This window comes from Cotesia glomerata, linkage group LG6 (assembly GCF_020080835.1).
Source record: "Cotesia glomerata isolate CgM1 linkage group LG6, MPM_Cglom_v2.3, whole genome shotgun sequence".
Taxonomy (NCBI): domain Eukaryota; kingdom Metazoa; phylum Arthropoda; class Insecta; order Hymenoptera; family Braconidae; genus Cotesia; species Cotesia glomerata.
In genome coordinates this window covers 25,700,647-25,714,737 of record NC_058163.1, presented here as the reverse complement: position 1 = coordinate 25,714,737, position 14,091 = coordinate 25,700,647, and the positions used below count along the sequence as shown (strand labels likewise).

Genomic DNA, 14,091 nt, shown 5'->3' with positions numbered 1-14,091 from the left:
GCCGCCTGGCGGCCGAAATAGGTACTAAAAAAAGTTTGAATTTTCGAGAGATTAAAATTCAAATGAAACAGGTATAAATAATGTAATTGTTTATTTTTATGCTTCCGTATGAATTAGAAAAATTTATATTACAATTTAAAACATGTTTTACACCGGAAAACATCATAAATATGAATTAAAAATATAACGTTCTTATTGACTGTGAAATGTCATTTTCCGTGTTTCACGCCAATAATTAATTGTAAAATAATTAGGGAATAAGGTGTAAAAAATTAAACGTAATTCATATTATAAAAGCATAGAGAATAAGTAAAAAATAACTTACAAGCATAAATTCTTCATATGTAGCCAAAATATCGTAAAAAAGTTTTCACAACACAGTTTGACGTTTGTAAACAACCGACATATTGTGTTTACAAAGCGAACGTGAAACACATGAACGTTGTCGCGGGAAAATTAAATAGCAACTTCACACTATTGCAAGAGAATAAAATAAATCATAGAATTCATGTAAAATTTCTAAGTGTAAGTGTGCAGGAAATTTTTTATCATAAAATGAGGAGTGTCTGGATCGACTCAAAATGGCCTGAAACGAATAAATAACTTAACTCTCAGGAGTACTTTTTTATTTTGGTCAACGCCTGCGCTGGGTCAGCTGATAGAAAATTTTCTAAGTGTGGGTGTGCGGGGAATTTTTTATCATCAAATAAGGAGCGTCTGAATCGACTCAAAATGACCTGAAACGGATAAATAACTTGACTCTCAGGAGTACTTTTTTTTTTGGTCAACGCCTGCGCCGGGTAAGTTAGTGAACAATTTTCTAAGTGTGTGTGCGCGGGGAATTTTTTTATCATCAAATAAGGAGCATCTGAATCGACTCAAAATGACCTGAAACGGATAAATAACGACTTTCAGGAGTACTTCTTTCTTTTGCTAAACGCCTGCGCTGGGTCAGCTGATAGGAAATTTCTAAGTGTGTTTGTGCGGGGAAGTTTTTATCATCAAACGAGGAGTGTTTGGATCCACTCGAAATGGCTTGAACCAGATAAATAAATCAGAAGAAATACGTAACAAACTAAAGCAAAATGCTCAAGTTTATACATTTATCGGTCACTCTCAGAAATCCAAGGGGTTTGATGATTAGGAAGTGTTATAGTCAGCAGAGAAACTTACCCTTCGTAGAAGATGGACAATATTTTCGTAAAATGACATTGCAACAAATAAAGAAGAAGTATTCACGACTGAACAAAAACCAAACCCAGGAAATGAAGTAAGGCAAGATATTGAACCTGGACCTTAAACATGCGCCATCCGATGATTCCTTGCTAGAGTCTAATATGGAATGTTCCTCTCGCAAAATAATAATACAATAATAAAATAATGTTTAATAATATATAAGTTAATTTTTTATATATTTCAACAACATAGTGAACATTACAAACAAATTTAGAATTAATTAGAAATCAAATTTATTTTGTATTATAAAAGTAAAAGTTCCCACCACCGGAGTTGTAATTGACAGTCGGTTGTAAATTTTTAGTGTTTTTGTCAAAATTTTGATAAAGTTGGTATATTCTATTCCGGAGCCTTTTTTGTCGGCCGGAATTCTTTCCCCGTTTTACCGGTTTGTTCCCTGTAATTTTATTTTCTTCTATTATTAATTATTCTATTTTACGAGTAAATATGTATAGAAGTAATTGTCATGTACTATTGTAACTTTAGAGTTACTACCTCGAGCTGTGAAACCAGGTGGGTGTTCAGGTCCACTATAACTCTGCGAGCTTACAGCGCCTCTTACGCTGTTAGAATTATTGCTGGAAACAGGGGTACTGACAGAATTTCCTGATCCGTCAACAGTTGGGAAACTCCCAGCGCCATTTATGCCGCCAGAGTTACTGCTTGGAGCAGTGACACCGGGTGAGTTGCTTGGTCCGCTAACAATACTCTGTGAGTTGACTGCGCCCCTTATGTTGGTAGAATTATTTGTTAAAGTAGGGGTACTATCAGAATCTCCTGGTCCGTCAATAGTTTGGAGACTGCCAGCGCCATTTACGCTGTCATAATTATTGTTTGGAGCAGTGAAACTAGGTGGGTTGTCTGTTCCGCTAACAACACTTTGAGAGTTTACAGCGCCCCTTACACTGTCATAATTATTGGTTGGAGCAGTGAAACCAGGTGAGTGGCCTGGACCGAAACCATAAAGGTTGCTTGGAACGCTGAAACTATGAGGGTTGCCTGGAACGCTGAAACCATAAAGGTTGCTTGGAACGCCGAAACCGTGAGGGTTAGGTAGAACGCCAAAACTGTAAGAGTCCCCTGAAACGCCGAAGCCGTAAGGGTTGCTTGAAACGCCGAAACCGTGAGAGTTGCTTGGAACGCCGAAGCCGTGAGAGTAGCTTGAACCGCTGAAGCCGTGAGAGTTGCTTGGAACGCCGAAGCCGTGAGGGTTAGCTGAAATGTTGAAACTATGAAAGGTGTCTTGAGCGCCGAATTCAGGTGTATTATGAACTTCAGTTATTTCGCCAGAGTTATTGCTTGAACTATTGACTTTACTGAGGTCCACTGGACTGTCAATGTCCTGAGCATTACTTGAAGAACTAGTATCGCCAAAATTATTGCCATGATTGCGCAGATTGATGTTTTCAACGGATGAAATCCTCAGGTTCTTCAAATTTTGCTGATTCTGCAAATGTTTGTTTAAAGCTTCTTCAATCTCTTGACGGGTAGCCGGATTGGTTCGCGGTTGTTGGTTCTGAGTGAAGCCTGGAATTTTACTTTCCTCGTAGATGCCTTAAACAAAAATTATGTAACATTAATTTTAAGTTGCACTGGCACACATAATATTAATAATATTTTGATACATCATGACAAATTGACAGAGATTTTCATTTTATATTTATACAGACTTTTAAGTAAATTAGTTTAAGAAAAAGATTGAGACGTATTTTAATAGAGAAATTTATATATTATCTAATTACCATTTTCTTGCTCCGTATCGCCCAACAAAAAATCCTCTTCATCCGTTGACATCAGTAAATCTTCCTCATTAAAATTATAAATATCGTTTGACATGCTAAATAATTAAATATCACTCAATTATAGGAATTAAATTAATTAAATTAAATATAAATTATCACTCATAGACACTTATTTTAATTTTAATCTCCTTTATCCTTTAACACTTTTTCAAACTTTACTGTTTATTATTTTTGTTACTATGACACCAGTAAAAATTTTCGATATTCACTTTTCTAAAATTCTATAGTTAACTTAACAGTTGCAAATTTTCATGTAAATTCACTTCTATTTGTACGTACAAATTGTAGATTTTGAAATAATAAATTTGTTATTAATATAGTTATATTTATATATCTTTACCGACTGCTCATGTAATAAATTCGAAACCTATATTTTATTTACTTTTTCTTTCATTTGTTTATTTGTTATTGATATCATCATTATTATTATTGTGATAATTCAATTTGATATTACGTTAGTAATATTTCAAACCTATTATTATTAATTTTTTTATATTTATTAAATAAAAATTGACCATGGATGACAAAAAAGTAAAGTTATCATATGCAAAAAATCGACAGCCCTACCGTAAGCGCAGTACTAAAAAAAGGATGAAAATGTACGTATATTTATATATTATTGTAAATTGTAAATTATAGTCTTTCTGATACGTTATTTTATGACTTCCCTTAAAAAATTTTTATAATCTGTCTTGATACGGTAAGATACATCTGTATTTGTGTATTTACTTTAGTTGTGTATTTACTTTATTCAAGGTCGCTTTAAAATCAAATGTTATTATTTATTACAGTAACATAAAATTAATTAACACGTACGGTTACATATTTTATACATTTTTAACTTCCCGCTAAGAAAATCGAAGATTTTCGAAAATCGGTAAGTTATTGTTTTACCCCGTTTTGCAAAAATCGAGTTTTCAACAGATCTCGACGTTTTGAGGCCTTAAAAATCTTCCCTGACCCTTCCCGCGATGGTGTCTGTATGTCTGTATGTATGTATGTATGTATGTATGTATGTGTGTGTGTGTGTGTGTGTGTGTTTTTTTTTTTTTTTTTATAGAGGAGATAAAATACATTTACGTATACCAGGACGAGATGTCTGTCCTGGTTATGTCGGACTCGGAAGTCAATATTATTGACAACAATACCGACTAAACATCCTCCTCTCTTCTTTCCCTATAGACGTTACAGGGAAGACTGGATCGGAACCGCGTTAGCATTACTTCAATCCAGTCCGTGCTGCGTCTTGCGACGCCTACTTCTTGATTACTGGTTACAGATCCCTTTCTGTGGTTTTCGTTTTAGAACGCGCTGCGCGTAGGCTGCGACAGCTGACCAGTTATCTTCTGTTTTAAGCATATAGGTTACTGAGCTTTCCGGAGAAAGCGTGGTGCCTATAATTTCTTCTGTGCTGCTTCTGTAGTCCTTCCACCGTACACACTTGAAGAAAGTGTGTTCGGCGTCGTCGATTTTGTCCGGGCAGTATTTGCACATCGGCGTGTCCTGTAGCCCCATCCTTCCTTTTAGCGTCATGGAGTTTCACCCTTTTGAACGCAAGTAAGTCGATAGTTGCGGCTCCCGCTATGACCAATATAGCCGCTTCGGAAACCGTACGGTAGGCACAGGCTACTCTGAGAGCACCCCGCCGCTGCACCGCTGCCATTTTACGCCGGTATGTCTTCTGCTTCAGGATGTGAGCCCATATCTCCGCTCCGTAAAGCAGTACAGAGTGGACTACCTCAAGCAGGACTCTCCTCTTTTTGGTTCTTGGTCCCGTAGTGTTCGTCATAATTCTTGCTAGGCCAGACACCGTCTTGCTGGCCTTCTGGCATGCAATATCGAGGTGTTCGCGGAAAGACAGTTTCTCGTCTATCGTTACCCCCAGATAGCGCAGGGCCCTTGTTGACGTTAATGTTGTTCCTCCCATGTCCACAGCGAATGGTTTTGGGAACCATTTTTGACGAGTCAGAACAACCATCTCGGTTTTGTGCTTGGCGAGTTTCAGGTGGTGTTTATCGAGCCAAGTCTCGACGGCATCAATGGTTTCCTCGAACTAATAGTTCGGCCTCCTCTACGCTGTTTACTATTATCGTGGCTGCGACGTCGTCTGCAAAGCCCGTTAGTTCCACCTGCTTTGGCAACGGATTTCAAGAAGCTCGTCGTAGTCCGCGTTCCATAGATCAGGCACCATTATTGAGCCTTGCGGCACGCCAGCCGTTATGGCGTATTCTTGTGGGCCTTCCGTGGTTTCTGCTATTAGCTTTCTTCATCCAGGTAGTTGTCGACTAGTGCCAGATTCTCTGGCTCCACTTCAAATTTGTGCTCCAGGGCGTCCAAAATATCTCCCCAATTTGCGCTGTTAAAGGCGTTTTTTATGTCTAGTGTGAGGACAAGACACACCTTGCGGGCTTTGAGGCTACCAGTCCATGCTTCTCTCGCTGTTCCTACGACTTTTGAATTGCGCCGGTTGTTGACCGTCCTTTCCGGAAGCCATGCTGGTTGGTGGCAAAACCTCCAGCACGGTCGATGTCGTTGCGAAGTCTCCCTTGTATGAGCTTCTCGAGCAGTTTTACAGCAATGTCTAGCATACAGAGTGGTCTAAACGACGAAGGTGTTACAGGGCCACCTTTGCCTTTATCTAGCAGAACCAATCTCTGCCGCATACAGACCGCGGGAAACGTGCCAGTTGCCAAGCATGCGTTGTAGGTGTTCAGGAGTATGTCTGGGTGTTCCAGGGCTACAGTCTTGATCACTAATGCTGGGATGCCATCAGGACCTGGTGCCTTTCCTGTCTTGAGGCTCTTCGCTGCATCCTGTAACTCCTTGGTTGTGAAAAAAGTTACATTGTTTTTCACATACTGTCTTCTTTCCCTTGGTTAGTGTTTGGGGAACAACTCCGCTACGATGCTGCTCATTAAGGCAGGTGGTTTCGGCGCTTCTGGTGAAGCCTTTCCAAGTCGTTTGGTAACAATTTGGTAGGCTTTACCCCAGATGTCTTTATCAAGGTCGTTACAGATCTCTTGCCACAGTTTCGCTTTGCTTGCTTTGATTGCACGGTTTAAGTTCTTTTTAGCCTGCTTATACTCGCTCGAAAGTAGATCTTGATTGGGAGAGCGTTTCGCAGCTCTCGTTGCTAGCCGACGTAGTTGGTGGCATTTTTTCCGGAGTTCTGCTATGTCTGGTGACCACCAATACGCCGGCCTGTGGAAACTCCGATTTTTCAGCCGCGGCATAGAAGCGTCACATGCGGCAGCAATCTCCTTCATCGTGTTTAGCACTGCCTTTTCCGTCTCGCTGCCGGTATCCGGAGTCGGATTGTTCGGAAGAATAGTCCAGCTTCTTGCAAGTGAAGCTCGCAGTGCCTCCGAATCAAGCCTCCTGACATTCCACTTCCGCTTAGAAAAGTCGCGTTGTGAAACCGGGGCAAGTTCCAGTCCAACTTTGAATGTCACGAATTGGTGATCACTGCCGCTGTATTCTTCGGATACAGTCCAGTCTTCGATCATGTTGGCCGTCCTTGGAGTCGCCAACGAAATGTCGAGGATGGATTCCTGGTATCCTGGTCTTCTAAAGGTCGTGGTGCTCCCGGTATTCAGCACTATGAGGTCGAGCTTAGCCGCGACGTCGGCGACCTCGTTGCCTCTGGTGTCAGAGAAAGCAGCACCCCACTCGGCCGATTTAGCGTTGAAGTCTCCGGCTACGATGACTTCGCCGTCGAACTTAGTAATCGCATCTTCTATACTTGCCAGTTTCTGTCGGAACACACTAATCCCTTCGTTCGGTGAGAGATAGACGCTCATGAAGTAGGTTGTGGGGTTTGAATCCAGACAAAACCTGCTCCACTTCCGCTGTTGTTGGCAGTAACGTTCTTTGTGTTTACAATCCAAATTGCTGCCGTACCAGTTTTGTCTGTGAACCATGTTTTGCCTTCGATGTTCAGGTATTGCTCGCAGATAAAGCAGACGTCAATCTTGTCTTCGAAGACACGTTGGCGCAGCAGGTTTTGCGCTAAGGCGCACCTATTCAGGTTGCCTTGTAGTATGCGTGTCATTTTTGACCTTTCGTGGCTTCTGCTAGTGCTGTGCGGAATGCCTTGCAAGCTCCGGTACCAGGAATATGGCATAGACCGTCTTTGGCATCTTTGTCCGGAGTGCAAAGGAAGCAGCTTGGCTTCTCAGTGCAGTTTAGGGCCTTATGATTTTTCCGCCACATTTGTAGCAGCACATGCTTCTATCTGGTCCCGCACACTGTTGTGTGTGGTGTCTGAACCCGAGACATTTAAAGCAGCGGGTTACTTTCGCAACTTGGCGTATACGACAGTTTACCCAGCCGATCTTTATACGGGCCTTGTTGAGGGCCTTAGTCGCATTTAGCTTCGTCGATCTCGCAGAAGGCTGCTCGATTACCTCGTGGTGTGGGTTTTGTCAAATTCACCCGTTTGATCTCTAGGCTGTCATTGAATTCACGTTTTAGTGCTTCACGGACTTCGCTCTCGGTAGAGATTTCATCGAGGTCAAGGATCTCGATCGTTGTTGTTGGTGTTAGCGTCTTGACAGTGCCGATGTTTGCAGTGGCTGACTTTACTGCATCGGTGAAAGCCTTGCTGTCCTCGGTCTTTCGAGCCATTTCGAGGAGAACGCCTCCGTGCCTCGTCCTTTAACAGACCTTATGTCTACTCCAGTCTCTGTTGGGCTAACCTTGGCCTTGATTTCCTTGAGGAGATCGGCGTATGTTCGCCCTTCAGCTGGTTGGACAAGCACAGCCTTTGTTCTTGTCTTTTTCCTTCTCGGTTTTTGAGCCGCCCTCACTTAGCTGGTTTTGGGCTTCAGTAGTTTTTGCCCCTGGCTCCTGTTCTCTTTCCTTCTTTTTCTTTTGCCGAGTCACCTTTATCCAGGTATTATCCCGGGCTGTCTTTTTCTGTGCTGGCTTGTCCGTTTCAGAAGAAGGGCTGGGCGTAGACAGCGGCCTCTTCTTTTCGTTCTCTTTTCCGTGCTGTGTTCTCTCAGGAGTGACCAAAAACGCTTGTGGTTTTGTGGTCGTCTCCGGAGATGTTTGCGTGGTTGTCGCCGACATCGATGCTGGTTTGTTGGCCAACTTATATGCCGTGGCAATGGACGCTACTAGTTTTCTGAGTTCATGATGAAGATTTCTCTTGTCCTTTATGAACTCAGTCAACTCTTCGATCTTGCTACCGAGCCGTTCCATTGGCGATTGTTGGCCGGTGACAGTCGGTAGAGAGTTGATCCTCCCTCGATATGTGTTAGTGTTGACGGGAGCAACAGGTCTTCCACTTTTTGGAGGAGCGCCTGTTTGCTGTGCGTCTACTTCCATCTGAGCTGTTTCTGTCCTCCCTGTAGCATTGCTAGCATTGCTAGACGGCAGAGCCATGGGGTCCACTCCGCTGTTCAAACGGTCGCTTGATAACGACGAGTTCAGGCCCGTTTGTACGCCTTCCCTCGCCGGTACTGAGGTATCCCTCCTCTGCACCGTAGACGATGTTTGAAATACTTCTGACATTCCATATCATCTTTTGCTAGGTTTTGGTCCGCCCCGAGTATTTTATTTCCTCGGTACCCGACGTATCTGGCGCGCAGGTATGCCGAGTATTCCCCTATCCGCCACCTGGGGAGGCGCCCGATGCGGGACCCAGCAAACCCGATACGAGGTGTGTGTGTGTGTGTGTGTGTGTGTGTGTGTGTGTGTGTGTGTGTGTGTGTGTGTGTGTGTGTGTGTGTGTGTGTGTGTGTGGATGTAAAGCTCTTATAACTTTTGATTGGCTCAACCGATTTAATTGAAACTGGTTGCATTCGAAAGAGCTTCACTGAACTTAGATTTCCTGTAGACTAGAACCGATTCGGACCGGTAGATTCCAAGAAATATCAATAAAACTGAGAAAAAAATTTTTTTCAAAAGTGGTTTTTTTGGAATAACTTTTAAACGGCTGTATCGATCAATTCCAAAAACTAATCAGCTCTTAAGATCGAAAAATCACGTCGATTGCCGTCGGGCCAGTCAAAATCGGTTGATTCGTTCGTGAGATATCGTTGACGAAAAAAATAAAAAAAACGGCAAAAAAGTGTATTATTTCAAATAACTCGTAAAATTCATGTCGGATCGATTTTTCTGTAATGGCTTATTTTGTTAACCTTTGAAATACTGCGTCGATCGCCGCAAATTGCATCATAATCGGTTGATTGGTTCGCGAGATATCCTTGACGAAAAAAGCAAAAAAATGGCAAAAAAGTGTATTTTTTCAAATAACTCGTAAAATTCAAGTCAGATCGATTTTTGTGTAATTGATTATTTTGTTAAACTTAAAATACTGCGTCGATCGCCGCAAACTGCATCAGAATCGGTTGATTCGTTCGCGAGATATCGTTGACGAAAAAAGCGAAAAAATGGCAAAAAAGTGTATTTTTTCAAATAACTCGTAAAATTCATGTCGGATCGATTTTTGTGTAAAAAATTATTTTGTTAACCATGAAATACCACGTCGATCGCCGCAAACGGCATCAAAATCAGTTAATTCGTTCGTGAGATATCGTTGACGAAAAAAATTCGAAAAAATTGATTTTTTAAGAAAAAATCCAAAATTTCATATCCGATTAATTTGTGTTCACACAATGTTTATAGGACTTAAAAAAATACAGTGATTGCTGCCAACCGCGTGGATATCGGTTGACTCATTCTAAAGTTTATGGTAGCTTGAACATTTAAAAAATACGGTTTCATCAAACTTCTGTTAGACTTTTGACCTCGAAGAGCTTATAAGCATCGACCAGTTTTATTTTCGAGCTTAGAGAGCTCAAAATAATACAAAAATCAAATTTTTATTTAGTAAATTATATAGATATTTAACTTTTGTACTTCAGTCTTCATAACGCAATTTTTAAAAATTTTTGGACTGCAAAACTTTCAAACTTCCCACTACAAAAGTTTTTTTTTTTTTTTTATGATGTTGTCATCATTATAATCCTTCATGTAGAACTTTTTCTTATTTTTAACTTCCCGCTAAAAAAATCAAAGATTTTAAAAAATCGAGAAGTTATTGTATTCACCCCGTTTTGCAAAAATCGAGTTTTCATCGGATCTCGACGTTTGAAGGTCACAAGAAGCTTCCCTGACTGTCCTCGCGAGGTTGTCACCATGTCTGTGTGTGTGTGTGTGTGTGTGTGTGTGTGTGTGTGTGTGTGTGTGTGTGTGTGTGTGTGTGTGTGTGTGTGTGTGTGTGTCGATAAGCTTAAAAATGACGCGTTAGATAACATTCAAGCGCTTAGCGGGAAGTTGCACGGATGGCCTTTAGGTCAACTGTTTTCCTAATTTTTTAGTCATAGAAATTGCGTTTGTTCAATCACGTGAACAAAATCTTGATTCGCGATTCCTTTGTATTTCTTAGATTGACCAACAACCGTATGAAGAAACAATCGACTGAGAGTATAGACGAAGAAGGTAAGGAAATTATAGATTTGTCAAATGTTTCTTTTTCACCGGTATCTCCACAAATTTATTCATCAAGTAATGAAGATCACAATGTTGATGTGCAATCAAGTGTTTCTTCTTTATCTTCATTACTCACTTCATCTTGTAATGTTGCTGAAGATAACGAACAGAGTCATGATGAATACCTTAATAACCCAACAATAAATCAAAATGCTGATGTTGGTGAAACAATAATAGAAGAAGATTGCGATATCAAAGCTGAAAATAAGATTCCAAATTTTCATACTGAAAAATCGGAAGATACATTAACCAGTATGAAAAGTACAGCCTTGTCTGCTACAGCTATTGTTTTATCAACCTTTATTCCTATTAATTTGTGGTCGCCATACGTGATTGATAATATTACACAAATAGGCAAAAACTTTATCTTGAAAGCTTCTTAAGCCTTAGTAAAATTCGAATATTGGTCTCAAAGAAAGGTTTTTAAAACCATTTGAGCTGATTAAAACTATTGAAATAGCCGCGCAATGTATGGCAACTTTTGAAATAGTGCAGGAAACTTGCGGAGAAAATATTTTACAAATTATTTGTGGCGAACAGTACTTATCTTTTTCAAAAATTATTTTGAATATTTGCTGTAATCAAAAGCAGCAATTTTGAATATAAATCGACGCTCAGTCGCGATTCTTTTCTAGATTTGAGAAATATTACTTATTTGACCCAGAAGGTCGTAATAAAATGGTATAACTTGTTTTCCTCGATTAAATATCTTCACTAATATACCAACTCTAATCAATTGGATAACAGATAATTATTACATTTCTCCGGAGTTAACCAATCCTGACATGAATAATTCGTACTCTTTTTCTATGATCAGAGTCACTAAATTTATTGTTGATGGTTATTCATGTAATATGAATTCTTTTGAAAGTAGTAAATGCTTTGAAGAAAAATTTTTATTCACATTTCTTACTGCCAAAAAGTTCAAGTGAAAATGGTGAAGGAATTGATTTAAATAAAAAAAATTATACTTCAACTTTTTCCTCTTCTACGGATGAAAATCTTTCAAATAAACCATCAAATGATTCCATCAAAGATCCAAAGACAGATTTCGAAGACATTTGTGAAGAGGATGCAAATAATGACATAAATGAATATTTATCTGATTCAATTGAAAATGTTAATGATTATAAATCCAATCTCGAATTTATGTTTTCCTCTTGTACTGTAGCTGATCATGAAAACATAAATGATAATCAAAAATCTTCGACAGAAACTCAGTCAGATTTTTCAAAAATCAAACCTTATGATATTATTCGAGGCAATATAAATCAAGCCGATAAAAAATTCAATAATTCAGCTGGTAAACAGTGCACTGCGATGGCTGCTTCTGCCGTAGTGATGGCAACGTTCTTACCTATAAAAACTTGGAAATCAGATCATATTGACCGTATCCTCGAGATCGGAAATAATCTTTACGAGATTAGTATGCGTATGCGTCCCAATGCTCCTGTTGTATGTGGAGCTAATGATAAAGATTATCTAGAAGGATCGGAACTGCATACTGAAGTTTCAATTGATCCATCTTTTACTATAAATTTTATGATAGAAGATACATTTTATGGTAAATGTTTCAGCGTTTCAGAAGATGCAGATTTTCAGCCGTTACAACAAAGGCTTGAAATATTGGTAGGAAAGAATATTGGAGCTATATTAACTATGAATAATCTAACAGTCTCCATTATTTCACACGAAGAATTTTATTACCTGTTTGATTCACACAGTAGAGATGAAGTGGGCCGTGTAACCAGTTCTAATGGCAAATCATGTGTTTGCTGTTTTGAAGACCTAGAGCAATTACATATGATGTTACTCAATAATATGTATATTGTCAATGAAAATGGCGTTAGTGACGTTGAAAATATGCGTATGAATGCATACGCTATATCAACAATTAAAGTGACTTCTTTTAACGTGAATGGAAAAGAAAATCAAATGTCTGATTGTCTTCTAAATCAAACATTTGATATATTTGCATCATTTATGACTAACAAAACTTCTGAATCAATGAAGCATTTATCACATCAAGATCCGCCTCCTAAAAACCCGTCTACTTTAAATAATAAAAGAGCTTCATCATCAAATAGTCCCAAAAAATCAAAAAAGAAGAAAAAAAGGCGAGGAATTCGGTTACGTAGTTCGCTTGTGAGTGACAAGCATACAAAACTGATTTTACATAACAAATATGTAAACACGGAAGTAAATACATGTTTCTACGAGCATCGCCTAAATTCGTTCAATAATTGCTGTCGTAGCTTAGAATGTAAACCAAATTACATTGGACCAATTATGAATGGTTTACAATGTACTTTGTTGTACGAATGTTCTGCGTGTGGCTACGAATTTACAGTTCTGAGTGAACCTGAAGCAAATAATATTGCCAGTACTAATGATAGTATCGTATTAGGTTGTATAAGTAGCGGAATTGGTTTCTATCAGTTGGAAAGCTTATTGACTGCTGCAGATTTACCATGTCACAATGCTAATTCATACTCTGTGGCAGAAACAGTTGTTGGTGAATATATCATTAAGACAGCATTAAAGTCGATGTCTGATGCAGCAAAAGAATCTGTTGAAAGAGCAAAAGCTGAAGGCCGTGTTACTAAAGATGGTATTCCTTTTACATCTACAATTACAGATGGCACTTATCCAAAGAGAGTTTATGAATCGGGATTGTATAATTCTTCTTCCGGAGCAGCAGTTGTTATTGATAAATTTACGAATAAAAGTTCTTGATTGTGGAGTAGCTAATAAAAGATGTTCACAGTGCCAATTTGGAAAACAAGATTATCATCTTTGTTGGCTTAACTTTGCTGCCAGCCTCCCTTCAACAAAAATAGAATCATCTATTTTATTAGAATTATTTCAGACTAGTTATGAAAAGTATGGATTAATATATAAAACATTAATAAGTGATGGTGACAGTAGTGTATACCAATTACTCATTGATTTTAATGTTTATGGTCTGTATAATATTACTGTCGAAAAATAGAGTGTGTGAATCACCTGCTTCGTCGTTTAGCAAAAATCTTCTAGGTCTTTTGAAAATGAGTCAATTAAAGAACGAAGTCAGTCTAAAAGAAGCTATTACTGATGCTGGAGTAATATCTTCAAAAGCTATACGAGCAGCATCTCGTTATTTGAATTCCACGAATGACAGCTATGAAAGTAAAATTAAACGTATGCAAGAAGACTTAGAAAATATTCCGTATCACGCTTTTGGTCAACATCAAAATTGTCACCAATATTACTGTGATAAAACCCGAGACCAACAGTGTTGTGAAATTATCAGAATTGAAGATTTGGAATATTATATTTGCACATTATAATAGATGTATAGCTCTTCCGAAAGATGTATTAATGAACGGAAGTAATAACCCAGCAGAATGCATAAATAATGTTATTGCTTCAAAAATTGGAGGTAAACGGACTGATCCTTGCAAATTAGGTGGATACAGTATACGAGTAGCATACGCAGTTATACAATTCAACAGTAAAACTGCTATGAAAGATATATACAAAGTTTGGGAAAAAGATATTCCTCAAAGGATAT

General features: G+C 38.9%; 1 protein-coding gene across 1 annotated transcript; it reads right to left on the bottom strand.

Moving 5' to 3' along the window:
- Positions 1-1,469: 1,469 nt before the first annotated feature.
- LOC123268089 (protein rtoA-like) lies at positions 1,470-3,187 on the bottom strand. Its single transcript, XM_044732972.1, has 3 exons — positions 2,979-3,187; positions 1,732-2,790; positions 1,470-1,633 (listed from the first exon to the last, which is right to left on the bottom strand). Exons 1-3 carry the CDS (start codon positions 3,070-3,072, stop codon positions 1,470-1,472), a joined length of 1,317 nt encoding a protein of 438 aa, XP_044588907.1. The 5' UTR covers positions 3,073-3,187.
- Positions 3,188-14,091: the final 10,904 nt, after the last annotated feature.